This window comes from Phoenix dactylifera, chromosome 16 (assembly GCF_009389715.1).
Source record: "Phoenix dactylifera cultivar Barhee BC4 chromosome 16, palm_55x_up_171113_PBpolish2nd_filt_p, whole genome shotgun sequence".
NCBI lineage: Eukaryota > Viridiplantae > Streptophyta > Magnoliopsida > Arecales > Arecaceae > Phoenix > Phoenix dactylifera.
The window spans coordinates 10,478,740-10,506,737 of NC_052407.1; the positions used below are offsets into that span (position 1 = coordinate 10,478,740).

The following is a 27,998-nucleotide window of genomic DNA, read 5'->3' on the forward strand; positions in this document are numbered from 1 at the left end:
ACAGATTGCTATTGCATCGTCTTGCCGCTCCGCCCAATGATATGCGGACTTGATGAGCATGGCGGAAATCAACGTCGATGGATTTATTGTAATAGTGAGATCCCATGAGTCAAACGTTAAGAATAACTGTCATCCTGGTTAACAAAGAATCTATAGGCCATGAGCTGGTAATTATGACTTGCTCCTTGTCACGCAAGTTGCCTATATACTGTCAGGCTATAATTGATGAACAGTAGACATTAATGGTAGGGAGGGACAAGCTGTGGTTGTCACGCCATTCCTTTATCTACATTTGTTTCTTGCCCTGTGATAAAAAAATGGAGCATTAATTGATCTTCTAAGTTGGTTATCCCGGAGTTACTGGAGTGTCTAAAGACCTCGTACAAAAGAATGAGATAGCCGTCCTGTTTCATATGCAGCAAGGATGTTGAGTTAGGATCTCATGGAACTAAATGATCTTCTCAAACGTTGTTGTGATTTGTGAATAATGTTTCTTTGAAAATTTGCTGAATAGAAGACCTTAACACTTGTTCCTGGCCTCTGAGATTGAGTAAGGAACAGCGATGCATGTTTGCACTAAGCTATTATAGAGGCCATGCAACCTCTCCTATTACAATGGGATGTATGTTGTACAACAAGATATGAAAGATACGAGCAACTCCATAGAGCAATGGCAGATTTTCCCGTCGCTCAGGACCATTTCTTGTGGCGTAGCCTTGAGATTGTTAGATCAGCTCCACCGAATCCGTCCATGACAGCCTTTGCTTGACGGAACTCAGCTCTAGCCGTCAGGCTGCAAAACATGAATGAACAAGTTATTAGCAGGATGGTTAATCATTAAGTTACGTACTACACATGTATTGAAAAGCAACACATGATGAAAACGCTACAACAAAATTGTTCCTATATAAGAACTAAGTTTGCCAGATGGATCAGAGGTACATCAGCTAGTAAGATCAAGACTCTCTGATGAGAACAAGCAAAATGAAATCATGGTTCTCATCTGAACATATTTCCAATGAACAGCAAGATGAAACTTGAGGGGAAACTGACTAGAATAAATTACCATAACATGGGACTCTTAAGAACTTTAAAGTTAATACAATGAGGTTTAGAGTGCAAGCCTGTAAATCATTCAATGCCAGCAATATTGATTTTAAAGAACAATATTCACAAAGAGGTTCAGAGTAGTTTAATGACATAATATAACAAGGTGTTAAGTGGAACCAGTACACAGGCACCGCAGGATTAAGGATTGTGTATCCCGGCCAAGGTACACAAGTAAAAGCCTCATTGGAACTTATCATGCCTGCTTGGTGGTGGAACTGTTTAAGACAGCTCTCTAGGCTTTATTGATGCAATGCTCTTCAAGTAGATACATACAAACATATGTACACAAAAATGCATATGCACATGTTTATCATAAATGCAAACAACTAATGATTCTTATGTGTGCCAAGAGAAGAATATTAGACATTCTTGGATATAAGTTTGATCTTACTATCTGCACAAATAAACTAACTATAAGTTTGGATGGCAAGAACCATGTAAATGTTGATAAATATAAATGCTTCCACTACAACTATCACATATTTTTTTGGAAAAAACGTTTGAATAATTCATTTCACATTTTTTCCATATCAATCTATTGAGTTTCCTTCTTTCTTATTGTCCCATCACAATCATTTTGGAAAAGAATTGATTTCCTTTTATCTTACCTGTAGCTATGTGTAAAATATCTTGCACAAAAATTTCAAGCTATAGTGGAAACTAATTATAAGCTATATGTCCCACGCGTCATGTGTTGGCCCATGCTGCAGCATCTGACAACTTAGTTTAATCTTTCAGGTCACGGTACTTGGAAAAAAAAAAGGGAACACCTTTTCTATACTATTTTCCTCATATATTTCCATAACATGAATGGAATGAGAGTCCCAAATTTATACTAAATGCATATAATATTAAAAAGGCATTGATACATAATTGCATAGGATCTGAAATTGTTATTTTAGAATTTTTAGTGATTCAATATTTTATGAGAATGGTTACATCAAAGAGTGAAATGATGGACCAAGCTTAGATGAGTTGAGCATATGCCGTAGTAGGTTGAGAAGCGAGCGGGAGGAGCAAATGAGCTTTGCAGATAGGCTAATGGGAAACATTATGATTGCATTTAGGCTAAAAATGCTGCCGCAACATTTAAAATTTCTTAAAAGACAACTCATTAAAATACATCGTCCAGATCATCTCAAAGTTGATTCAATTGTTCATTTGTAAATCTATGCATCTTTGAAAAATTGTCCTTAACAAGAAACTAGCTCAGACATCCTGCAACAAATACATTGAATGCATTTCAAGAATATTAACTATAACCTACTTTGAGGTGGTATTTAAAGTGCAAAGCCAACTAGTTGGAGAAAACTTCAGTCTGGTCTTCCTAGAAAAGTGGACAAGTTGTTTATTTAACTTTGAACATTAGATACAACATTCAATGATGGGCCAACATTTTAAACCAGCATATGCCGATAGGAAGTATAAGAACAAAATTACATATTTGTCACTCAAAATTTCTCAATCAACTACTTGCAATATTGACCTGTCTCTGTAGGGTATTGGGCTCCTCTTGTTCATGCTTACTGAAAAAACACTCAGTTGATTGATTTTTAACCTAATGGTGCAAACCCTGTTTCCACTTATGTCCTAGCCAAAACCACTTACACTGCTCCATTACCTATTTATTAAACAGGACAAAATTTTAAATCTGTATCCGACCTTTTTTTATTAAATAGGTAACTCGACGCGACCCACATGACCCATTTATTAAACAAGTTAAATGGGTTAGATGGATTTTTAACGGGTCAAATGGATTTAAACAAGCTAAACAGGTTAAGCGGGTCGGTTTAAACAGGTTAGAGACAGGTTAAGCAGGTTTCCAACATATTAAACAGGTTAAATGGGTCATGTCATAACCCGACCCAATTATTAAATAGGTCAAAGGTTTAAACCTGAACCCAACCTATTTAATAAATATGTTTAGACGGGTTGACCCAGTTACGACCCAAAGCCATTTATGACAAACCAAAACATGCTTAAAGCAGGTTGTTCGTGGGTCGGGTTGACAGGTCTGTTCATATATTGCCATCCTTAGCTCTCTTGCTATGGAAGGAAGCTCCATGGCTGATCATATCGCACATGGAGCAAAATGCATGTTGGAATGGAACTGCTAATTCCAAAAACCACCCTGGATTTTTAAGGCTATAGATCCTCTTGACATGTATGTCCAATAAGATTAAACAAAGAACCAGCAATCACATTTAGTGATTTGCCCCTTATATGATACTATAGCCAAGAAGGAATGTCAGCATTTGGCACCAGTGTGAGTGAGTTTCTTAGTGATTACATGATGTTAATCTTATTGTGTCTGTATTGGATAATTAGATTATCACACAATGGGCTCGAGGTGGGATAAAATATCAATGACTTGTGTACTAGAGAAGTAAGTCTTCATGAGACTCTATGGTAGGATGCTTTTTAATGCAGCCATTAGAAGGCCTAGAAGATGGGATTGGCATGGCAGACAAGGCCCACTTTTGGTCACGGCACTGGGTGGCAACAAATGGGTGAAGGAGAGAGAAGAAATGATGAAGAGTTTCAGAAATCTACTGCAAGTGGTTGCAGTAATTCTAGATCTTTGCACTCAAGGTGAGGCAATGAAAAGGTGATTAAGTCTTACAAAGTTATTGGACATATGACAATATACATGGGAAGACAAAGGATAAAGTAAAATAGCATGTTCCTTCCCAAAGGAGTGTGGACTGCATAGAGAAAATAGACGAGTGGTTCCACAATAGCTGCTCTTCTCAAAACCATGTCAGCTGAGGTCAATGTTAGGGACCTTTCATTAATATGAATTCAATTGGGCAGCAAAACTGCTGTTTATGTTCATTTGTGCTTACAAATCTTAATTTTGTACTTCTAGAAGCAGCAAATTTCAAGTACATGATCACACTATCCTACCTTCCTTTTAGAAATTATTTTCACAATTTAAAACATTTTTTTCACATCTTCCCATGTATTCTTTGCTGAAAAAAGTATGATGCTTGGATTTCACCAAAAGCTCAATTCTACCTAGCTCTCAAATATTGAAAGATAGACTGATGATATTCATAGTCCACCTTTCTTATTCATGAATTATACACATGATGTCAGTCTGACTAAGCCTCTAAGACTCCAAAATCAGACAAGGTTGACAACTCCATAACAGTTACTTTTCATTGTCTCCTCTCTTCTTCTCCATGGCCAGTTGTCAATATATAATTAGGAGGTCGATTGTCAAGTCAAAATATAAAATTTGGGTCATGACTTGTGGGTTTATGAGTAGATGTAGGCAAATCTGCCAATGGTGGTTGAATGATGCAAAGCCAAAATGAGACAGTCAACTTTGAACAGTTCCTATATCAGGAATGAGATGTTTGTCAAAATAGAAGCCTGATTTTGAAATAGCTCAGGGCAGGAGAAGGAACTCAGGAACAAAACACAAGAAGGATTTACCTGCTTCGTAAAACTACACAGGGCATCCCTACACGCTCAGCCCCAAGAATGCTGGATTGGCTGCCAGCAATGAGCACACAATTTTGTGCAGGCAAACCAGCATACTCCGCACCAGCCCGCAAAGTTGCTACTATCTTCTCAAAGCTGCAAAACAATCATGTAATATCTGAGTTTCATGAAAATACATGTACAAGCAATCTCACCAACATAAACTAATAAAGTACAAAACTATGCATTAGCCTAGCAAGTTGCAACTTCAACAAATCAAGTCAGATGACTTCTATAGTTTAATGACTTGATTACCAGAACCATAACAAATCAAGTTGGATCATAAGGCTTTTGTTTGGTTTTTTTAGGTGAGTCCTTTGGTGCCGTGACCTTCAATCCAACCGTCTAACTTTTGAATGTTCTTTGGCTCACCTTTACTAATGGATAGAGGATGAAACAAGTTTGCAAGCACCCTGGATGACCTCATAAAGCATTCCTATTGCTTAGTTGACCAATTCAATGAATCTTTATAGGAAAAATGAACTTTTCAACCTCTTGTACATTGGTAGAGATTTTTTTGCCATAGCCAATGAAGGGTTTCATAACTATTTGGATCATGACTTAAGTGTCCATTTATGTTGAAAATCTTTTGAAAGTTGTATCAAGGTATTTAACCCTAGAGAGTGGCTCTACACCATTAATGTATTGTTGTAAGTGCCAAAATAGGTTTTATATGTCCAAAGGCTCACCAGAATGGTCCATACCCTAGGTCATGAGCAACTCTTGTAGAGCCACAAGGCATGCACCATTTTCATGGCAGTTCTAGAGTCATAAGGTCTTTAGTTTATTAAAAACATATGGCACTTAAGGCACAATTCAATGGTGGTCCTATAGAGACATGAGCCTCCAAGTCATTATAGAACCTGTTCTTAGTAATCAAAAACCATGAGTTATGAATATCTCTATGATGCTTTAACTTTGAACAAGAACTGTGTCCGCTGGTTCTCAAAGATCATGAACAATGTACAACATAAATTTAGGCAATACTCAAGGCAAACAAATTTTAGTTACGAAACTAAAGAGAGCGCACATCAAAAGAAAAGGTTCAATGGTTATTAAGTCGTTGTGTAAATTAGTAGTAGAAACACAACAGCCTTCAGCTGGGTTTGTATTCGTTTCAAGACTTAGTTTTCAATTTGGATGTCCGTTTTCCAGCTGGATGGATAGTAAAGGTTTTTATACAAAGGTAATAAACTATAATACAAAGGAAATTAAGGACCATCTAAAGGGTTAAACATGATACATTAGTAGCTTACTGCTAGGACTCTTTCTACTGAAGAACAAAACAATTATTTTCTGAAGACAGTTGACATCAGACAATACAGTTGCAGACAGCATTCAAGCAAGCAAATTATAGTTAACAGAGAACAAGAAAAACTTCAAAAGTATGACTCGACATAGGAAAAGAAAAAAAAAAACATACTTTTCAGATGGGCTAGTATCTATGTCAACAGTTAGTTTCAGGATGGCTGCAACCTCCTCAGCAATCCTTTGCTTCTCCATGGAAACTGTTGTCATGTAACAAATGCAATCGCCAAAGAACAAAAACTTCACCATAGAGACCAATGTTAATTGTTGATAAATGTTAGGCACACCAGAAGATCAAGACTGAATTTTGCACCTGCTTTTTGTGCTTCTTTAACAAGTTGCTCATCCAAAGTGGAGGATACCCCTTTGCCTAAAACAAGTTGTCCATAAAAACTTCCTTCCACTTCCTCTTTTCCAATTATTTTTATTTTTGATATTCGGTCATGGCCAAGTTTGTCAATGATAGACCTGCATAATCAAGCAAAGAAGATATTAAAATCTGCCACATGTTTGCAAGGAAAAATGAAATGCCAAGAGAAACCTCCAGATTTGGTTTTCCATGATGTTTCTTTGCATGCACATGCATAGGCGTTAGATGCATAATAGTTCATTGTGGAACATATTGCAAGCACAGAGAAAATAGAAGTTATAAAAAGCTTGAACCTTGAAATTCTCCTCTTCATTTATCATGCCAATGTTTACAATTCTCTGTAATTTTTGAAGTGTTTTGATGATGTAATAACGCAATGACTCCAGTTTGGGGGAGAATTTTGGACAATAAACTTATAATAGGCTAAAGCTTCATATGTAACTGTTAGTCAATGGTGTTTTTACATATTAAGCTATCTAGTCCATGCTCTGTTTTCCTGTTGAGCAAGTGGCAGGAGTGTAGAATCATATGAGTTCTTGTAAAGTCAACAAGCCACTCTGCATAGTGAGTGTGTCTGCATGTTTGCATGTGCATGAGTGTGCGGACATGAGTGCTAGAGAGAGAGAGAGAGAGATGTGGCGATCAAGGTGTTGGATTCCAGCTAATTCTCGGTGATTGCCAGTGTGTAGGTTGCTGGATTCTAGTGAATCTGGTAAGATTCTGGCAAAAATACTGTGGATGAAGAACACCCATGCAGCTCAAACCAAGTCACTTAGTGGAGCTAGAAAATAGTCTCTAAGCAGATAACTGATGTAATATGCAGTAACTTGGGAGAAGAAAAAAAACCAACAATTCACAATGTGCTGTAACTCTCGCATATAGCCGACAAGACTATTTTGTATGCAAATATACAGCAATAAGAAAAAAAAGCAGGCACCCAAGATTTTTTTTGGGAACATCATTAATTTTTGAAGGCTTTGTGATTAAGGATGTGGCCTTTAATATGAATTAGTTATTGATCCAGTCCAACCTTTTTCATGGATAAGTGAAATAATGTAAGTGATGCAGATCAAAGTATTTTGGTTATGCTGAAGATTCTAACATATAGAAATGGTTCCAATCAAAACATCTTTAAAGTTTTTTTTTTCTTTTAAAAAAAATCTAAGGCACATCTTGTCTCCATTAGCCCTCTGATAAAATAGACTAGGTCCTTTCCAAAAACCTTACACCCTAAAACAATGTGCAATTTGGTGAATCCGTGCATCAACTTGGCCACCCTACGTCTATTTTGGACATCTCCGCACTCGAGACTAATAAAATGTCTGCATAAAACTTCCTTGTGCCAAAAAGGAATTACCCATGCATACAAGGTTTTACATACCAGTATCAAACCCCATACTATTTTTCCATTGAAACGGCATGGAATCGGTATGGTACCAGTACCAGCAATATGTACAAAAAGTGATAGCTTCTAAGAAATTGAAAATCTATCAATATCAACCAATGCGGTCGGTATAGTACCACCAGCATGCACTAGCACAACTGTTTTGGAGTCTCAGCACCTGTATTGACATCGGTTTTACATTGAAACGTTCGATACTCATCGTACCATCCCATTTTGGTCATTTCTAAACCATGCATCTATATCTATTTTACATGGTTGGGGTACGGGCATTAAACTCAAGTACGTTTGAGGGTTAAATTTGTCTTATACCCAAATCATAAGACAAACTCCATTTAAAAGAATCCAAAATTGGGCATGGGTATGAGGGCATGTTTTAATCCTATCTAGGGTTGCAATTTGGGTAGTCAAGTTAAGCCTAATCTAAACTTTGGTTGTAGTTGAGCAAACTCTGCATTTGAACATATGTATACGATCATCAAACTTACATGTTCACGTGGAAGCCAACCGAACGCTACCAAATTTTGGGTATAATTGATGATGGAATCTCAGCGGCCTTAGTCTCCATCCTCTATCTCCCATCTCATTTTCTTTCTCTCTCCAATCCGGCACCACCCAATTGTTGTGTCAATGAGACGGTACCATTCCAATGCTGTTGCCTTAATATTGCCATAGGTGACATACATCGCTTTTGTTACCAGGAGTTCTCATTGCCCAAAGTGTTCAAGAATGAAGAAGGGGTGAGGATTCATTCCTGAAGAAGAGCATGGGAGCCTGCAATACTATGATGGGAGCGAATGGCACTTGGATAGAAAGTGTAGAAAGGAAAGGCCAAACTGGTGCTATAATGTCTATAGTAGCTTTAACTAATTCTCTTCTTAAATTTATTTATTTTTAATGGGTTGAATGTCGCAGTGACATTCAGATTTTAAGGAAAGGATGTGAAAACCAAATTTAAGAATAGGCATTTCTTTTCCTATTTGAATCTTTCAATCAACTATTCTTTGTTTTCTTTCCCAACAATTTCCATTGGTTTACATTAATATTTTGTTATATATTCGAGAATAAATGCTAAATATGTCCTATGGTGGGAAAGGTTGCGATAATGGTGATCCTGATATATGGAAAATGGTACAATATTTGGACCTCTTTAGGAAATAGGAGTTCATAAGAGATGGAAGAATCTCTTTTTCTTTCTCTTGTTAAAAGTTTGACATTTGATCTTTTTTACTTATGGAGCTTGTGAGTTGTAGATGTCCCGAAGTGTTGGAGTTGAATGCTGATTCAATAGAAATATCTTCTCCTAATGAAGACAATTGGCAATGGTGTTGGTCACAATGGAGTGGCAATGATTAGCCTAGAGCACAAGATAGAATAGAGGAGATCAGAGTGCAAAAGAGAGGAGACTGTTAGGACATCAAAGTGAGAGAAATGGGAAGAACGGTTCATTTTGTTTCCTCCCTTAGTTACAAATTTGTGAGGCAACACTAGATTGGCTTGCTGCCTGCCACATAAACATGTAGGCGTGTGCATAAATAATTGTGTATGTATAGAGCAATTCTTGGAGTTTGCCACACTTTAATGTCATTTCTTATACAGTCCTTGCCCACAATTAGATTTTGCTTTTGTACACAAATATGCATGTTATATACATGCTTATGCACAAGCTAGGGGTTAAAAAGAGTCATCAGTGAGGGATTTGAAATAAAAAAGGACTGGTAAAAGAGCTAAGAATTAAATGACAGTGAATCCATGAGCTTGTAAGTTTTCCCTTCTAATACAAAAAACAGGTGTTTAGCGCTAAAAAACAAAAAACCTCACCCCTCTTCTTCTCTCCCAATGACAATCAATAGCCTCTTCCCTAGGGTATGCCATACCGTCCTGGGGGTGTACCAATACTTAATACGTTGACCCGGCCTCCGTACTGGGTATACCAATATAGTAATAGGGTGGCACCGGTACGGGCCCAGTACCAAATTGATGTACTTTGCTCTTCCCTATTGTGACCTTCACCTCTCAATCATGGCCACAAATGGACAAAATCTCCATATCATGGCTAGCATCATCCTACCTAGCCTAATCCATCCCGAGCCTTCCAAGTCGGTACCCCTCCAACCCTCTCTCTCTCTCTCTGTGCTTGTCTCTCTGCCCCCTCTTCTTCTTTTAGATATATGTTCATCCGGGCCTTCATCCAAGTTCCCAGTCCAAGGCCACATTGCTCATGGTGCCATCCAATAACTACGTTGATGCCTTGGACTCGTATCCTATTTCTATGCTAGTGCCTTGTTGCATCTACACAAATACATTGAGTTGTATTGTTGGGTCCAAGCATTAGAGGCTATATAAACTTCATGACTTTACACCAATGAAATAGGCATATGGATTTCATGAATTTCTTTAACAACCAAAACAACAATTATAGATGTTTTAGTGTTCATTAGCACAACCTAATGAATAAATCACCTCTCACTTTAAGAGAAGCATTAATCCCTGGAATTTCCAATGCATCATAATATAATTAAAAGAAAAAAGAATAATCCAGTTTGTACAAAAGGAGCATTCATGAAACTTCACAAGTACAAACATATTATCCTCAACATTACTTTTAACAGCAGGAACTAAGAAAGTAGACTTGAGTACAAATGGTAAAATATGCATCAAGGTACGCCGTATCATCCCAAACCGGACAGTACGGAGCGTACCGTACCATGCCAGTTTAGTACTAGTACTCGGTACAGGTAGTGTACCGATACTCGGTACGCCAAAAGAATTCCGTACCGTATCGACACTATGATAGTGTGGCACCGGTACGGAGTCCAGTACCGAGGCGGCGAACCTTGAGATCAAGGTCCGCCGTACCGGTACGGTACCGGTCCGGTCCGGTACGTACCGGCCGGTATCGGTACAGTACCGGCCAGTACCGCGAGCCAAAAACCACAGCGCCTCGCGCTGTGGTTCATTTTAAAAAAAAAAAAATTCGTATCGGTGCGAACCGGCCGGTTCGCACCGGTACGAATACGGGCTCAACGGCCGGTTCGCACCGGTACGAATACGGGCTCAACCGGAGATACCGGTTTTCTTGTGGTTCCGGTATCAGTGTAGGACCGGACCGGTACGTACCGGTTGCTTGAGATGATGTGCTATCTGAGAATATAATAATTCTAATAAATCTGTCATGGCTAATAATTGAAAGTAAGATATAGTTATTTTTTCACTTTGAAGACATAATGGGGGTGCATTGGGGAGGTGTTGGTGCTTAGTAGGGCGAAAGACCCCACTTCATAACTTTCTGGCTAGTCTTTTTGGATGAGATCCTGGGTCATTATATTCACAAAAACCATTTCTTTAGAAGGAATAGTAAATTCATCAACAGGTATATATCAGCCAATTTGAGTGCAAATAGATTTATTGTCTTGATGATTTTAAGAAGATACCTATTATGATTTTCTAATGTTAACATGTAGAGCAACTCGAATAATTTTGACTGGATGCGAAAACATAGGGAATGGGCATTAATGGAAGTGACCTTCATGATTCTGTGTACTTCTACAAAATTGTTATATTCTTGTTAGTTGTTTACTTGTATATTTGTAATTGAGTTGGAATGCAGTCAATTTACATTGTATTATCGTGCTTAGTTCAAATAGAAAATGAGTAACATGTAAAAAAAAACCTAAAACCAAGTGATACATATTAAAAGGGATCAATACTGAGGCCAAACAAGGCTGGATATTGTATCTCTATTTCTTTAACAACAAAAACATCAATGCTAAATTTTAGCCAAAAAAAAAACCATCAATGCTAAATGTTTTAGTGCTCATTAGCACAACATGATGAATAAATCACCTCTCACTTTAAGAGAGGCATTAATCCACTGGAAATTCCCAATGCATCATAATATAATTCAAAATAGGAATAAAGTAACTTTCATGGAACTTCACAAGTACAAACATTTTATCCTCAACATCACTTTCAACATCAGGAACTTAAGAAAGTAGACTTGAGTACATATGATAAAATAACCATTAATTGAGAATATAGTAGTTCTAATAAATCTATGTCATAGCTAATAACTGACAGTAGATATAGTTATTTCTTCACTTTGAAGACACAATTGGATTGCATACGGCAGGGCCAAGGACTCCCACTTAGAAACCTTCTGGCTAGCCTTTTTGGTTGAGGTCCTGGGCCGTTATATTAACAAAAACCATTTCTGAAGTAGGAATAGTAAATTCATCAACAAGTATATATGTCAGCCAATTGAGTGCAAATAGATTTATTGTCTTGATGGCTTAAAAGGATACTTGTCAGGATTTTCTAATGTTAACATCTAGGGTAACTTGAACCATTTTGATTGCATGCGAGAACCTAGGGAATGGGCATTAATTGGAGTGACCTTCTTGTTTCTGTGTACTTCTACAAAATTGTTATATTCTTGTCAGTCATCTCATGTATATTTGAAATTGAGTTGTACTGCAGTCAATTTGCATTCTATTATCTTGCTTAGCTCAAACAGAAAATGAGTACAACATCCAAGAAAAAAATAGGAGATTCATATTAAGAGAAACAATAGTGAAGCCAAACAGACCTAGATATTTTGTCCCCATTTCTACTGTATGCTATCAGCATCATCACAGGCACACCTTCACTAAGTGCATCATCAATGAAACTGCAAGTACAAAATGGAAAATAATAAGCTAGAAATACTGCATAAAGAGAAAAATATGACGCACAAACATTCATTTATCATTCATATGTTTTATGAATTATCTTACCATTACTAAATATTATATTAAACGTATAGTCGATAAAAGTCGTCATGCTAGCTGTCAATGTTCCGTTGACCATTATTGTCATACCATCCTTGATAATTCCAGTAAAGTTAATCACCAAGAAAAGGTATTCATGTTGGAAATAGATAAACTTAATTGTGCATTGATTCAAGAGATATTATTTAAGATATTTGTATTTCCTAAAAGACCTTTTATCTTATCTATGAAAGTTACTTAGAATTCCTCATCATGAATAAAACCGAAGTGTCATTCATAAATATGACTCTTAGTATTTTGTATAGAGGTTACTTGAAGGGTTGTAAAATCCTCTTTATAAAGGGTTGTTATTTGAGTCATTTTGTAATGAAGAGAATTGAAGAAATCTAATATAGAGAAAAGTCCTCTTCATTCCTTAGTGAAAAATACTACAATATTCTTCTTCTCCATCCACCTCTTCAAAGTAGTATCAGAGCTAGATCATGGCTACCGGAGTGCTTCCCATTCCTCGTCTTACCAATACCAACTATGAGAATTGGAGTATCCAAATGAAGGCGTTGCTTGGATCTCAAGATATTTGGGACATAGTCGAAAGAGGCTATGTAGAAGCCGAAGATAGAGATATTCTTACGGCGCAACAACGAGAGACTTTGAAGAAAGACAAGAAGGCTCTCTACTTCATCTACCAAGGCCTAGATGAGGCCGCTTTTGAGAAGGTTGCTAGTGCTACCAATTCCAAGCAAGCATGGGAGATTTTACAAAATTCTTACAAAGGTGTAGAAAAGGTGAAGAAGGTTCGCCTCCAAAGCTTGAGAGGCGAGTTTGAAGCTTTGCAAATGAAGGAGTCCGAAGTTGTGTCGGACTATTTCACAAGGGTGTTGACCGTTGTGAACCAATTGAGGAGGAACGGCGAGACACTTGATGATAATCGGGTCGTGGAAAAAATCCTACGATCTTTGGACCACAAATTTGATTATGTTGTGGCGGCCATTGAAGAGTCCAAAGACTTGGACACTATGATGGTAGATGAGCTTATGGGTTCACTTCAAGCCCATGAGCAAAGAATACTAAAGAGAAGACAAGAGCCATTGGAGCAAGTTCTACAAAGCAAGCTCTCCATCAATAACAAAAAGGAGGAGTCAAGAGGCGAAAGTAGCCAAAGAGGCCGTGGTCGTGGCCGAGGACGTGTTCATGGTAGAGGTCGAGGTGGATCTTATGGTCGTGGTAGAGGCCGTGGTGACCACAACAATATTGAGGAAGGCAACCAAAATCGTGGAGGAAGAGGACAAAGAGGTAGAGACCGAAGGTATGACAAGGGTCAAGTTCAATGTTACAATTGCAACAAATTTGGGCATTATTTTTTTGAGTGCTACTCTAATCAATCTAGTCAAGTTCATGAGAAAGCCAATTATGTCAAAAAGGAAGATGATGGAGATGACGTGCTTCTACTAGCACGAAAAGGAGGAGATGCTATCAATCAAAATATGTGGTACTTGGACTCCGGTGCAAGTAACCACATGTCGGGGCACAAAGAAATTTTCATGGAGCTTGATGAATCGGTGAATGGCCATGTCTCATTTGGAGATGCTTCCAAGGTAAAGGTGAAGGGCATTGGTAAGATACTTATTCAACTCAAAGATGGAAGTCAACAATTTATTTCCAATGTCTATTATGTGCCTGATATGAAAATCAATATTCTTAGTATTGGGCAACTCTTGGAGAGAGGATTTGATATGCAACTAAAGGAAGGAAGCTTCTATCTAAGGAAACAAAATAAATTGATTGCTCATGTTCCTATGTCAAATAACCGCATGTTTGTATTAAACATAAATCATATTGTTGCTAAATGTCTAAGTGCATGTATGAAGGATGTAACTTGGCTTTGGCATTTGCGGTTCGGACATGTAAACTTCGGTGCTCTAAAGCTTCTTTCAAGTAAAAGAATGGTGAAGGGGCTGCCTTATATTGATGTCCCTAATAATATATGTGAGGGGTGTGTTCTTGGCAAACACTCAAGGAGGAGCTTTCCAAAGAAGTCTCACAACAAAGCAAAAACACCACTTCAACTTATCCACACCGACATTTGCGGACCAATCACTCCAAGCTCATTTGGAGGTCGTCGCTATTTTCTAACTTTTATTGATGATTTCAGCAGGAAAACATGGGTGTATCTCTTGAAGGAGAAGTCAGAAGCATTTCAAGCTTTCAAGGAGTTTAAAACTTTGGTGGAGAATCAAAGTGGCTATACTATCAAGGTGTTGCGGTCAGATCGTGGAGGAGAATTCACAAGGAGTTTGAAGCTTTTTGCAAAACTCATGGCATTTGGAGACCCTTGACCGCTCCATACTCACCTCAACAAAATGGCGTCGCGGAAAGAAAAAATCGGACTATACTTGACATGGTCCGAAGCATGCTTAAAACAAAGGAGTTGTCGAAGGAGTTTTGGGGCGAGGCTGTCAATTGTGCGGTCTATTTGCTTAATAGATGCCCCACAAAGAACTTGGAAGAAGTAACACCACAAGAAGCATAGAGTGGATACAAGCCTGATATCTCTCATTTGAAGGTGTTTGGGTGCATAGCTTATGCACACATTCCGGATCAAAAGAGAAGCAAGTTAGATGATAAAAGCTTACCATGCATCTTCATCGGGTACAATGCAAGATCCAAAGCTTATAAACTTTATGAACCAAAGAAAAAGAAAGTCATTGTAAGCCGAGATGTGGAGTTTCAAGAAGACGGTGTTTGGAATTGGAACACTAACATGGTGATGATACAAGATGAAGAGCAGATCAAGGAGCAAATTAGAGTTCCAACACCACCTTCATCTCCTACTTCATCGGTTGAAGATGTTTCAACACCATTAAAGACAAGAAGCATTCAAGATTTATATGAGGTGACAACTCCCTTAAATCTTATTTGTCTTTTTGCTAATGAAGAAATAATTTCTTTTGAAGATGCTATCAAAGATAAGAAGTGGAGGAAAGCCATGAAGGAAGAGATAGAAGCCATAGAAAAAAAGAGACATGGGAGCTTACTTCTCTACCAAGTGGGCTTGAACCAATTGGAGTAAAGTGGGTTTACAAAGTCAAAAGAAATCCACAAGGTGAAGTGGAGAAATACAAAGCACGACTTGTGGCTAAAGGCTACAAGCAAAAGGTCGGAATTGACTATGAGGAGGTTTTTGCTCCCATTGCTCGAATGGAGACCATTCGCTTGGTGATTTCTTTGGCGGCTCAAAACAAATGGAAGATTTTTCAACTTGATGTCAAATCAGCCTTTCTTAATGGCTATTTGAATGAAGAAGTGTACATTAAGCAACCCAAAGGTTATATCAGAAGTGGACAAGAAGACAAAGTGTTGAAATTAAAAAGGGCGCTCTACGGTTTGAAGCAAGCACCTAGAGTTTGGAATTCAAGAATTGATGCTTATTTCAAGGCAAATGGGTTTGTTCAATGCCCCTATGAACAAGCTCTCTATATCAAAGAGAATGATGGGAACAAATTACTTGTCTCATTATATGTTGATGATCTTATCTTCACCGGCAATTCTATACAATTGATCAAAGAATTCAAACAAGCAATGGCAAAGGAGTTCGAAATGACCGACATGGGACTTATGTCCTATTTTCTTGGTTTGGAAGTGAATCAATTAGAAGATGGAATTTTTCTTTCCCAAGAGCACTATGCAAAGGAAGTGATTAAAAGGTTCAAGATGGAAGATTGCAATCCTATTAACACACCAGTGGATTGTGGTGTAAAATTGTCCAAGAATGATGAAGGCAAGGTGATTGATCCTACACTCTACAAAAGCTTGGTAGGGTGTTTGAGATACTTGACATGTACAAGACCGGACATACTATATGGCGTTGGTTTGGTGAGTCGGTTCATGGAGGAATCAAAATCATCTCATTGGAAGGCGGCAAAAAGGATCCTACGTTATGTTCAAGGTACTCTAAGCCTTGGCTTATTCTATTTTTATTCTAATAATTTTCAACTTGAAGGTTATTCTGATAGTGATTGGGGTGGAGACTTGGATGACCGAAAAAGTACTTCCGGATTTGTATTTTTTATGGGTAATACGGCATTCTCATGGATGTCTAAGAAGCAAGCGATTGTTACACTCTCAACTTGTGAAGCAGAATATGTTGCGGCATCTTCATGTGTTAGTCATGCAATATGGCTAAGGAGCTTGCTAAAAGAGATTAATATTGATCAAAATGAAGCTACACAAATTTACATTGATAGCAAGTCGGCAATTGCTTTAGGGAAGAATCCAGTTTATCATCAAAGGAGCAAACATATAGATGTTCGTTTTCACTCAATCCGGGAGTATGTGAAGAACAAAGATGTGGAGCTTATTTATGTGAAGACTCATGATCAAGTTGCGGACATTTTTACTAAACCACTTGGAGTTGATCTCTTCAACAAATTCAAAGATTTGCTTGGTATGAAGGATGGAAGACAATTAAGTTTAAAGGGGGGTGTTGGAAATAGATAAACTTAATTGTGCATTGATTCAAGAGATATTATTTAAGACATTTGTATTTCCTAAAAGACCTTTTATCTTATCTATGAAAGTTACTTAGAATTCCTCATCATGAATGAAACCGAAGTGTCATTCATAAATATGACTCTTAGTATTTTGTATAGAGGTTACTTGAAGGGTTGTAAAATCCTCTTTATAAAGGGTTGTTATTTGAGTCATTTTGTAATGAAGAGAATTGAAGAAATCTAATATAGAGAAAAGTCCTCTTCATTCCTTAGTGAAAAATACTACAATATTCTTCTTCTCCATCCACCTCTTCAATTCAAGGGATATGCATCAAATTATGCCAATAATAATTTCCAAATGTATATAAAAGAACAGTTAATTGCTGCTTATTCTGGACTAGTGAATACTAAGAGCTTCGTTGAAGAGGGAAAAAAGCTTTTTGGAAATTGAAGATGCATAGAACTTTACGTTGGGTAAGGTCACAAACCAAATACCAACAGTTTAGTATCCAAGAAAGAAATCAATTAGCTCTCTCCATTTCAGAAAGATGTATTCATGCACTCAGTTATTTACTTGTCTTTAGCCGCAACACAACCACATATACCCATGAGACAATCAACCATCATCTAGGAAGATTATAGATAAAAGCCCCAAAGAGATAACAAAGAGTAAATTCTACATGCTACACCAGCACACAGTGAGAAATGCATGGTATGTCATAAAAGAAATAGAATACCCATAGTACATAACTTTCTATAGTCTATTCAAAATTAATTGTAAAATATACTCTCAAATGCTTAATGGATACCTTTTTAAAAAAATAGAGGAAACAAAAAAAAAAAAGATTTTCACATTCCCTATTCCGTGGGAAAACCTTGCCTTACCATCTTGATGATTTAACCTGATGACACGTAGACATAAAGATAGAATACTTTCAAAAGCATTTGGCTCCTACTACTTTGCACGTGAAATCAGTAAATACTCTTTTAAGATGAACACCCACACTGATGATCACAATTATGATGTCAATATTGTCTAGAAACCGAAAAAGGTCAAGTGCCTTTGAAGGTATCTTGCTAATGGATCAAGAGAGTACAAAATGAACAGTAGCAATTTACTCAGTGAGCTAATATATATATATATATATATATATATATATATATATATATATATATATATATATATATATATATATATTTTCCTTAGTCCATGCAATTTGAGATTCTGCACAATTGACCTTGATCTAGATATTAAAATACAAAAAAAAAACTTAATTTCAACTTAACTGGATGTTTGTAAGCTTAAATCAAATCAAAGCATGGTATTGTACCATTAAAATTGTCCATTTTGTACATATCGAACTTGATTCATAGGTAAAAGAATTTTCAAAGCACTCGTGTTTTTGGTTTCTAGGCAATACTAAAATTGTTTTTGCATGAGAGGTAGTAGGGGCCTATCACTCTCAAAACTATTAAAGCTCTCTCTCTCTCTCTCTCTCTCTCTCTCTCTCTCTCTCTCTATATATATATATATATATATATATATATATATATATATATATATATCCATATATATGGGCATCCATGTACTCATACACCTTTCATAACAAAATTATATGTAGAAATATGCAAAGATATAATTAAGCACATAAAAGCTTAAACCAATATTAGGCATGTAGTTATTCTCAAACGAAAAAAGCCACATCCTCCAAAAACCAATTATATGATTCATGGACTTCACCGTAAATAACTTTATTGGAACATACAAATAGTGAGCCAATACTTCAATAAAAATTTGTGGAATTAAAAACTGTACTTTTCCCATTTGTCATCAATCTTTTCATTATTCACTCTCCTACAAATCTCTTATATAGTCAAGTTGTGAATTTTAGACAAGTTTGAGCAGACTAAAAGCAATAGGAATCATATCCACTTTACAGTCCTTCCCTCCACTACCTCTCCCAAACTACCTTGACACATCTACTCCTGCCAGCAAGCATCTCTTACCTCACTGCCTCTCCCCAATACACCTCCACCTCCGTTGTCATGCTCCTCTCCACTACCAGCGACCTCGACAATGCCCATAAGCTCCACTTCCCTACTCCAACTCGTACAATCTACCCAATTACCACCTACATTAAATACCATGACTGGTGATGGCGAATAAAAAAGTTTAGTTCAATTGAACTTTTATTTAGATAATTTTTGTATTCTTATTTTATATAGGATTCATGTAAAAGAGCCCTCCTTTAGGTATATCCTGGGTTGGGAAAGGGATAAGCTTGTTACATTTTAATTTATGGCTGTTTTAGGTGCCTTTCTAGCAGGGTGTTGATGGGTTCCAATGTTCCATTCAAGCAAAGTTTTTGGTGATTAGTTTCTTGATTACCAAGAGTCCTAGTTTACTTGTAAAACAAGTCATAGAAGATTTTAAAAGGGCTCATTAGACTGGCTAAGAAAATCATTGTACGTGAAATTATTGGATGAACAAGATATTTTTGATTAGCCAGGTTTGGGCCTTCTATCCCTCGTCTCTTCTCTATTTCTTTCTTCTCTATTCTATTGTCTCTTCCTCTCATCTAATATCAATTTTTTCTTTGATTTCCTTCTTTAACTTCCTTGTGTAGCATCTATTTTCTGTTAAAAAAATCTGCATGCACTGTTTGTGGAATTTCACTCATAGGTTAACCATAGATCCTCTCAAGAGTAGTCTGAAAACCATTAGAAGATTGCTTCCTCTATCCTTACCATCACCAAAATTTTAGGGTGGGTTTATTTGATTCATTATTTGATCATAACAGCCAAAATTTCTCTTCTGCATCATTTTTGAAAGGTAGACAGCAAATAAAATCCTTTATTTTAAACATAGATTAAACTCATCCATAAGACCTTCCACACATATGTAGGCCATCCCTAATTTGTTGCCTTGACCAGCTCTGACCTCAAGACTGCTCAAGACTCTCACCTCCTCCCACAGTCCGCCTAATCCACCCCCCACCTCCATTATGCTCAATCTACTATCACAACCTCAAGACCACTTATAAGATTCTTTTATGATGTTACAGACCTTTTTTTATCCCTGTCAGCTGTTGCCCTGCCTTCATGCTCATCTCTACTGCCCACTACATCAAAACCATCTACAAGCTCCTTCTTTCTCATCTTTTATCTCCTTTAGCCCACTTGATTCACCTCCATGTCCACCATTAAGCACGCCATATCTCCCTTGACATTCACATCACCCATGAGACCTCAGCAACTCCATCTCCAGATATCCTGCCACCTCCATGATCTTTACCTCCTTCCACATCCTCCTTAAGAATCCCAAACTTGATCCGAGACTTACAAGGGTAGCCATGATTGTAGTGAATGAGATTACGGTGTGAACTGTGAAGGGTTGGAGGAGGTGGTCAAAGTTGGTGGAGAATAGGCAAAGATGGATTAGGCTCAAATCATGAGTAGGGGATCTGGTGTGGGAAAAAGCTCTTATTCAAACTATAGAAAACAGAATTTTAAACTTTGAAATTTGGTTTGTCCCAACAGTGTCTTGCTGCTAAAAATTTGTAGGGATTTGCCGCCAAATCCTCTCAGAAGCAGCCTATCTCTCTCTCACTCCTATATATAAGGTAGAAGGATGAGTCAGTTGAAAAAGTTAGATGCAAACATAGAATGAATACTATTTTTATTATTTGAGAATGTTTAACAGCCTTTTAATCCAAAAGTGTTAAAAATGTCAAGAAAAAGGAAAGGATAAGCATACTGGAATCAGTAAAACAAAATTCTAAATGAAACTGATAAAAATGCAACAAACATGTCAACTAAAAAAGAAAGGAAATATGCACCGAAACTTCTTATACATAATATCACCATGAAGGTCACACAACTCTAGAGCATGACCTATCAAGAAAACTGCAAGACACAAATATCAAATCAAAATATATTCTTGCAGCTGAAGTAGGTAAAAATAACAAGACTCACTTCTCAACTCCAGGTCGCAATGGTAAGTTGCTTGAGGTCACAATCTCTTCCAAAGCCTTCCGCTGCCAAAAGTATCAGTTGCTCAACATTAAATCCTATTAAACCTCAACTGTCATTAAAAAAAGCTCATAGCACCAAAACTAGCAAACCGTGATCTTAAATAGCTGATAAACTTGAAAAAATTAAAAAACAAGAAATGCAATACACAGATTGCAACTTCAGACTATGAAACCAAGTTGATTACTATCAATCAAAAAATGAAAAAAATCTCAAAAAGAAGAACATCAAACGACATATGTAATAAGAGGACTAGTTGAATTCCCTTCTCATTAACAGTCCACCACAATGAATGGGACATTAAATTCATTGATTTCAACAGATTGCTCAATAAATTTCACTTTTGCAAACCTGATAGACTAAGCAGAAATATTAGGTATAAATTTGATTCAGATACTTTACAAATTAAAGTAAATGTCAAAAGCTAATAAATTTTTGAAACAAATGAAGACTCAGCAAATTGATTTAGAAAGCAATTGTGCTAAACTCTTATTCAAGAAGGTTTTTTCCCTTTTGGTCAGTTAACCAACCAAATCTTTGACATCACTGGACTTACCATGATAAACAACTATGAGCCAAATAAGGTTTCGGAGGCACACCCTACATATGATGAAAATATTTAAAACATATGGGAATGCCGGAAGTTCAAATTACCTTTTCCCTAATAACGTTTTTCATGAATGATTCCTTCTCAGAAGTAGGCAAAGAGGTAGGCCAACCAATCTGCACAAGGTCAAATGAAAGAAACATATATTAATGAAAGCAGATAAAATACATGCATATGCCCTCTAAATCTATTTCCTGAACAAATTTTGATTGGCACATTCATGCTCCTTATGAAGAAACCCTATGCACATAGTTATTGACTCTCTCTCTCTCTCTCTCGACACACACGTATACCATAATGTATATTTTTTCTGCTGTATGCAAGGTTTCGTGCACCTGTAATATCACCCACTACATACTCCACCTATGAAGGTGATTGTATCCTAGTCAAATATAATATAATTTATATGAGTTAATGTAAACTAGAAATAAATATTTATCAGGTTAACTGATGCCTAGGATAGCTGCAGCCCAATCACATTCTCTATTGACCTGTAATCCTCCAAGCCACCCACTCCCCTGCAAAAAAAAAAAAAAAAAAAAAAGAACTCCCTGACATCCCCCCAACCAATGCTTATGACCTTTCCCCTTTTTTTTATTTCTTCCATTTCCCCAACCCTTGTTAATTCCAATCTGAAGTAATCCTATTCTACCATTATCATAGTGTTTTGGGATTTAGAAAAAGAGAAGCAAAGACAAGCTTTTTACCTTCCTATATCCCATACTCGAATAGATTTATAGAAAGCATATGATAGAGTCCGTAGAGAAATTTTATAGTGGGTGTTAGAAAAGAAAGAAGTCTTCATTAGATATACTAATGTGATTAACATGCACAATGGAACGGTTATTAAAGTAAGAACAACTAGTGGTAATATTAGTGGGTTTTCAATTACAATAAGTTTACACCAAGAATTTGCTCTAAGTCCTTATCTTTTTGCGCTAGTTATGGATGAGCTTATTAGGCATATTCAAGACGATATTCCTTGGTGCATGCTATTTGTAGATGATAACATAGTGTACGAAACTAAGATCAAGATTAATCATAAGTTGGACCTATGGAGGACTGCATTAGAATCCAAGGGTTTTAGGTTAAGTGGGACCAAGATGGAATACACAGAATGCAATTTCAGTAAAATTTGAAATAGAGATGAAGGTGGTGTCAAAATTGAGAATCATGAAGTTCCTAAGAGTGATCATTATCGATATGTAGGATTGATTATTCATAAAGAATGGGAGATTGAAGATGATGTTATCCATAGAATTAAAGCAAGTTGGATAAATTGAAGAAATGCAACTACAATAATATGTGATTGTAGGATATTTGCCAAGTTGAGAGAAAAATTTTATAGGACAGTCATACAACAAGCTACCTTTATAGTAAAGAATTTGAGCAGCTAGAAAACAACATGTAGACAAGATGAGTCTAGTGGAATAAGAATGTTGAGATAGATGTGTGATGATACAAGAAAAGATGGAATAAAAATGAAATTATTCGTAAAAAGTGGAGGTAGCACCAATTGAGGATAATTTAGGAGAAAGATGATTTAGATGGTTTGGATATGCACAACATGGGCCGGAGGATAATACGAAGGAGTCATTTGATGCATATGGAAGGAAAGAGAGGTAGAGGTATACTGGAAATCACATGATATAAAGGAGTACAGAAGGACTTAAACATCTCAATATCCCTCGGAATATGGCCCTAAACCGAGAGAAATGGAGAGGAAAAGGATTCACGTAGCTGAACCTAACTAATCTGGGATTAAAGCTCAGTTGAGTGAGCTGAGTTGAGTTGTATATTCTATGCATGAAGAAGTTCTAATTTCCTTTGCTTATAGGAGCCGGGATTTCTTCTCTTTCCTTTTCTCTCTCACTCTATTCCCCTTCTCTTTTTTTGTTTCACTGATGACAACAATCAAAATGCACTTGTATGCTCATATGGAAGACCAAATAAGTTAACATGAATGACGAAGATATAAAAGTCCAAGTCAAATTATAAATCATGTTTATTTTTCATAACTGGATAATATATTGATTTGATTGAGAAAGAAAGAGGATCTCCAAACAGTGAAAATACGCGGCAGTTACAGTAGTAAAGCAAAGCACAATACTGTCATTAAGGGTAAGAATATAACAGGTTTCAGTCAAAATATTATCTTTTGGAACAATACATATTAGCCTGCCAAATCTGATGCATGAATTGTTTTCTCGAATCTTTCTGATTACTGCACTTGAAAGGTATGTCTTTTGATTCTTTTCTAAACCTCAATGAAGATTTTGCTTACATAAGTTGTCTACATACTTTAAACATACAGAATTATAAATAGAAAAGATACAGGCATAAAATAAGGAATTGCAATATAATTCCATTAAAACAATTTTTTTTTTTTTACTTTCCCTTTGCCAATTGTAGGTAGTACACTGACACAATGACTAACTCAGAGCCTCTAATTGACACCTTCACAAAAGTAAATCTGTGCAGTTGCAAGATCCTACCAGTGGTGGGAAAAGAATGAACAGAAGGCGGCAAAGACTCAATAAGTGAGGATATGACACTACTAAACCATAGACACATGTCACTCTACACAAGCACGTAATCTCATGGCATTGAAAATATAACAATAAAAATGACAACAGGAGACATACCCTGTTGAAAAATAACACCAGCATTCTGTCTTCATCGCCACCAGCCTTCCTGGAAAAAATGATTTGAATAATCCTAATGATATTCAACAAATTAACTTAGACCCACTAAAGAATATATATGTAATCATGCACTCAAAGGCATGACACAGATTTGTAGTTTATGATAACATAAATGAAGAAACAGTTAAGAGCACACCAGAAAAGAAAAGATTGGTTCCATAAGTCAAAGTAGACTTTTCTAGATATTGCTTTTATATAACTGAAACCAATGTATGGAAATGTCTTTGGAAAAAGTATCGTAAGAGTAACAAATGCAAAACTTTTCCAGAAAAGGGAAAAGAATGAGAAGATACCTCATCAGGTCTGCATATACTGGTTCTGTCCAATTAGCACAATCGAGTCCAAGTTTCTGAAATGCTGATGGCATCAACAGTGGTACCGACATATTACATATGTTAAATGTCTATATGTTTTGAAAAAACACTCAATTGTGGGAGAAAAGTCAGTGGTTTTTATGTAGACCTTTTCCATTTAAGACAGGAAAGAGTTGGGAGATGGCACCACATAGTCAAAAGAAAAGTGAATGGAAAATTAAATTCAACTATTTATGTTAGCTAGAAAAGATAATAAGGCTTTCTGGTGAAAAGTATGACCATTACATATGCCGCACCTACATTGAAGGATTGGCGATTGCCAAACCGGTGTATGTCTGCAAGAACCCTGAAAAAAAGGAAGATTATGAGAAAACTTAAACAATATTTAAACAAGATCATGAAGCCATATGGAACAGAATGTTAATTTTACTGTCACAATGTACCTACAATGTTTTATCTTGACAAGATGCTACCAGAGCATGAAATATCTAAAAGGAAATGCTTTTATATTGCATTATTTGCTACACAAAAGAATGATAAATTGTAACAAAATTAGTGACTCCATCTGAAAATTCATGTAAACAGTTCAACATCATTTCATCGGTCTAACGAATCAGAGCTTGACAAGAACAATAAAAAAAGAACTTCAACAAGGTGCAATCTGATATTGTTACCAGAGTGAAAAGGAAGATGCTTTGTTAGTGCATTATTCTGTGTAAGACATATAAAAAAAGGCATGCCATTATATTGGGAAAGAGAAACTGAATGGAAATATGAACAGTTAGAACATAGAACATACCCTAAAAGGACAAAGTCGTATAATATACATGCACACATACATGCATACATAAATACATGCATCCATACATGCATGCATACATACATACATGTAAATTGAAGATCTCCCTAAGTACAAAATTTGCAAACAACTTGTAGCATTTGAAGTGTAAGTTACATGTCTCTAAAGACGTATCTACTTTTCCATCAACTTTTCTGATTTTATCTGCAATCCATGTTTTCCTATTGCCAATGTATCCTACTATTAACATTTTAAAAGGCCATTCTTCTAATGCAACATATATGGAGCAAGTTGTAATTCCTCTAAAAGTATTTATACATGTAAATCATAAAATATTGTTGATTGATGTAGTCACATGCATTACAGAGCCTAATGGACCAGATGGTTCAAACAATCTGACGGAGAAAAAGTGCACAAAGAAAAAAGTTGGACAAAGATTGATCATTGACAGGTAGCTAAGATACAAAATATTAAAAATCTCCATGCATTGATTACTAGTTGAAAGAAAGAAAAATGGAATCCCAATGAGCAGAAGACTTCCTATTATGCCTTTCTATATCTCCTAACCGGGTCTTGACAGCATACAGCAACATACAGGCAGTTACTGTACTTCATAGTGCCTAGATGGTATGGGGCATGTAGGCAGTTTGTACATTAAAAAGGTACTTACTAAAACAAATTAAATTTATAACAAATAGACAAAGAAGTACAAAATCATAAGTAAATCACTGAACATTCAGGAAAATGGAAAAAATAAAGGGAAGACTGTCACAACCCAAGACCTCACCCAAAAAGGCTAGCCGGAAAGTATTATTTGAGTTTTTTGATCCTGTATAAGTACCCAAGATCTACCGAGTGAATAACCAATGTGAGACTAAACACACGCCCGCACAGGTCCTCACATGTTCCTTCCGTTTAAGCCATGACGTCCTCGTTAGGCTACGAATTCAAATCCATTCAAATCTAATCACAAGCACCACGATCAGCCCTTGGTCAGTTTCAATGTATCCATACTGCAGTGTCCCCTAGTCCACATAGATTATGGGCCGGATCCATTCTGATACCATTTGTAACAATCCAGGACCTCATCCAAAATCGCTAGCCGGAAGGTACTTTTTTGGGTCCTTAATCCTGTATAAGTATCGAAGTTCTCCTCCGTGAATAACCGATGTGGGACTAAACACACGCCTGCATAGGTCCTCACAAAGATAGAGGAGGAAAGGAAGATGAAAGGTGATGGAGGGTGCAGAGGAAAAGGAGGATAGCAGGAGCAGAACAGAGGTGGAAAAAGAAAATCATGTGGACTGAGAGTATATTGCTGTCCTCTTTGTCTGTCATACATTGTTAAAGACCACCCAGCATTGTTTGCTTCCACTCGACCTCAAATGATAGTTACAGCTAGGTTCATCTTCCCTTAACTATGATGCAAGGCGACAGACTTTAAACGCTGTGTACACACAGTCCACCTAGCCTGACCTACATATACATAGGCTGCATATGCAGGAACCTGGGCTTGTGCAGCAACTTGTGGAACCCACTATACATCTCATGCACATATATGGGCTGCCTCAGCACAATGCAGTGTGGCCACATATGTGGCCGCATAGACAGCCTTTAAGAACAGTGTCTCCTAATAATATGCATAACGATCTTCACTTATTCTTTCACTATAAAATTAGATTAGGAACAAATATAGAAACAGATGGTTGAGATCATGGATGAGGAAAGGGCATTCAGATGAATAGTTGTCATTTGATGCAAAGAGGAGGGGAGGCGTAGGTAGTTGTAATTCACTGAGTAAATGATCTGAGATGCTCTACTTTGCTCTATTTCGAGGGCCAAATGGCTGTGATAGATAAAATGGAGTAGAAGAGGTCCAGTTAAGCATCCTATGTCATCAAAAGCTAAATCTCAAAGTTTTGATGTCTTCTTGATATCTTTCACGTGTCAAGAGAAATATCATAAGCTTTACTCTCTTTTGAGATGGATGAACGTATGCAATTCAAGCAAGAGATACCGCCAGCACTACTTTATAGAATTCTTTAATGATAGGCCAAAGATAAATGTTAAAGGCAAATGCAAAACAAGTCCATTCTTGAATTACCCCACACAAATAAACTCCATAAACGGAAAAGAAACTAGAAAACAATAAAATAGCGCGAAAAAAAATAAGAAAAAAAAAATCTTGATTCTATCAGAGACGGGAAAAAAATCTTCCAGCATCTTTCAATTCGAAAAGCCAGACAAGATCACGGCAAACAAAATTAAGAATAAAAGAAAGAAAAGAAAAGAAACGAACCCTTCAACTTCGAGGAGAAGGCCGAGGTCTGTAGAGGGCTTCGATTCCTGGAGATTGGAAGAGGAGCAAGGGAGCCGAGGGGATTTGGGATTCTTGGAGGGGAAAGAGAAGTCGCGGAGGGAAGAGGAGGCGGGAGCGGAGGGGAGCGGGAATGGGATGGCGGCGGCGGCGGCAGCGATTTCGGCTTTGCGAGTGCCGGAGACGGGGAGGGAGCGGGGGAGGAGAGAGTACCGAGTGGCGATGGCTTCCATGGCCGGTGACGTGAGAGAGCGGGGACGAGCAGCAGCATCTCCAGAGGTCGCTC

General features: G+C 37.0%; 1 protein-coding gene across 10 annotated transcripts; it reads right to left on the minus strand.

The window, feature by feature from the left end:
* Nucleotides 1–443: 443 nt before the first annotated feature.
* On the minus strand, nt 444–27,998 carry LOC103719286 (CBBY-like protein). Of its 10 annotated transcripts, none has more exons than XM_026809327.2 (11): nt 27,695–27,998; nt 24,897–24,942; nt 24,576–24,631; nt 24,223–24,295; nt 21,625–21,693; nt 20,914–20,975; nt 12,268–12,348; nt 6,221–6,375; nt 6,023–6,107; nt 4,552–4,695; nt 444–793 (listed from the first exon to the last, which is right to left on the minus strand). In XM_026809327.2, the coding sequence occupies exons 1-11, from the start codon at nt 27,943–27,945 to the stop codon at nt 691–693; spliced, it is 1,125 nt and encodes a 374-aa protein (XP_026665128.1). In that variant the 5' UTR covers nt 27,946–27,998; the 3' UTR covers nt 444–690. The 10 variants fall into 10 exon arrangements, with proteins under 10 accessions (XP_026665128.1, XP_026665127.1, XP_026665130.1 ...); XM_026809326.2 differs by having other exon boundaries at nt 24,576–24,639; nt 24,893–24,942; XM_026809329.2 differs by having other exon boundaries at nt 24,223–24,271; nt 24,882–24,942.

Bases quoted from the DNA above. Each gene is read 5' to 3' on its own strand.
- LOC103719286 (XM_026809324.2), bottom strand. From the start codon at position 27,945: ATGGAAGCCATCGCCACTCGGTACTCTCTCCTCCCCCGCTCCCTCCCC. The intron at 24,943-27,694 runs GTTCGTTTCTTT...CCTTTTTTTCAG, and splicing joins CTTCTCCTCGAAGTTGAAGG to GGTTCTTGCAGACATACACC. The intron at 24,632-24,875 runs GTCATACTTTTC...TCAGCATTTCAG, and splicing joins TAGGTGCGGCATATGTAATG to AAACTTGGACTCGATTGTGC.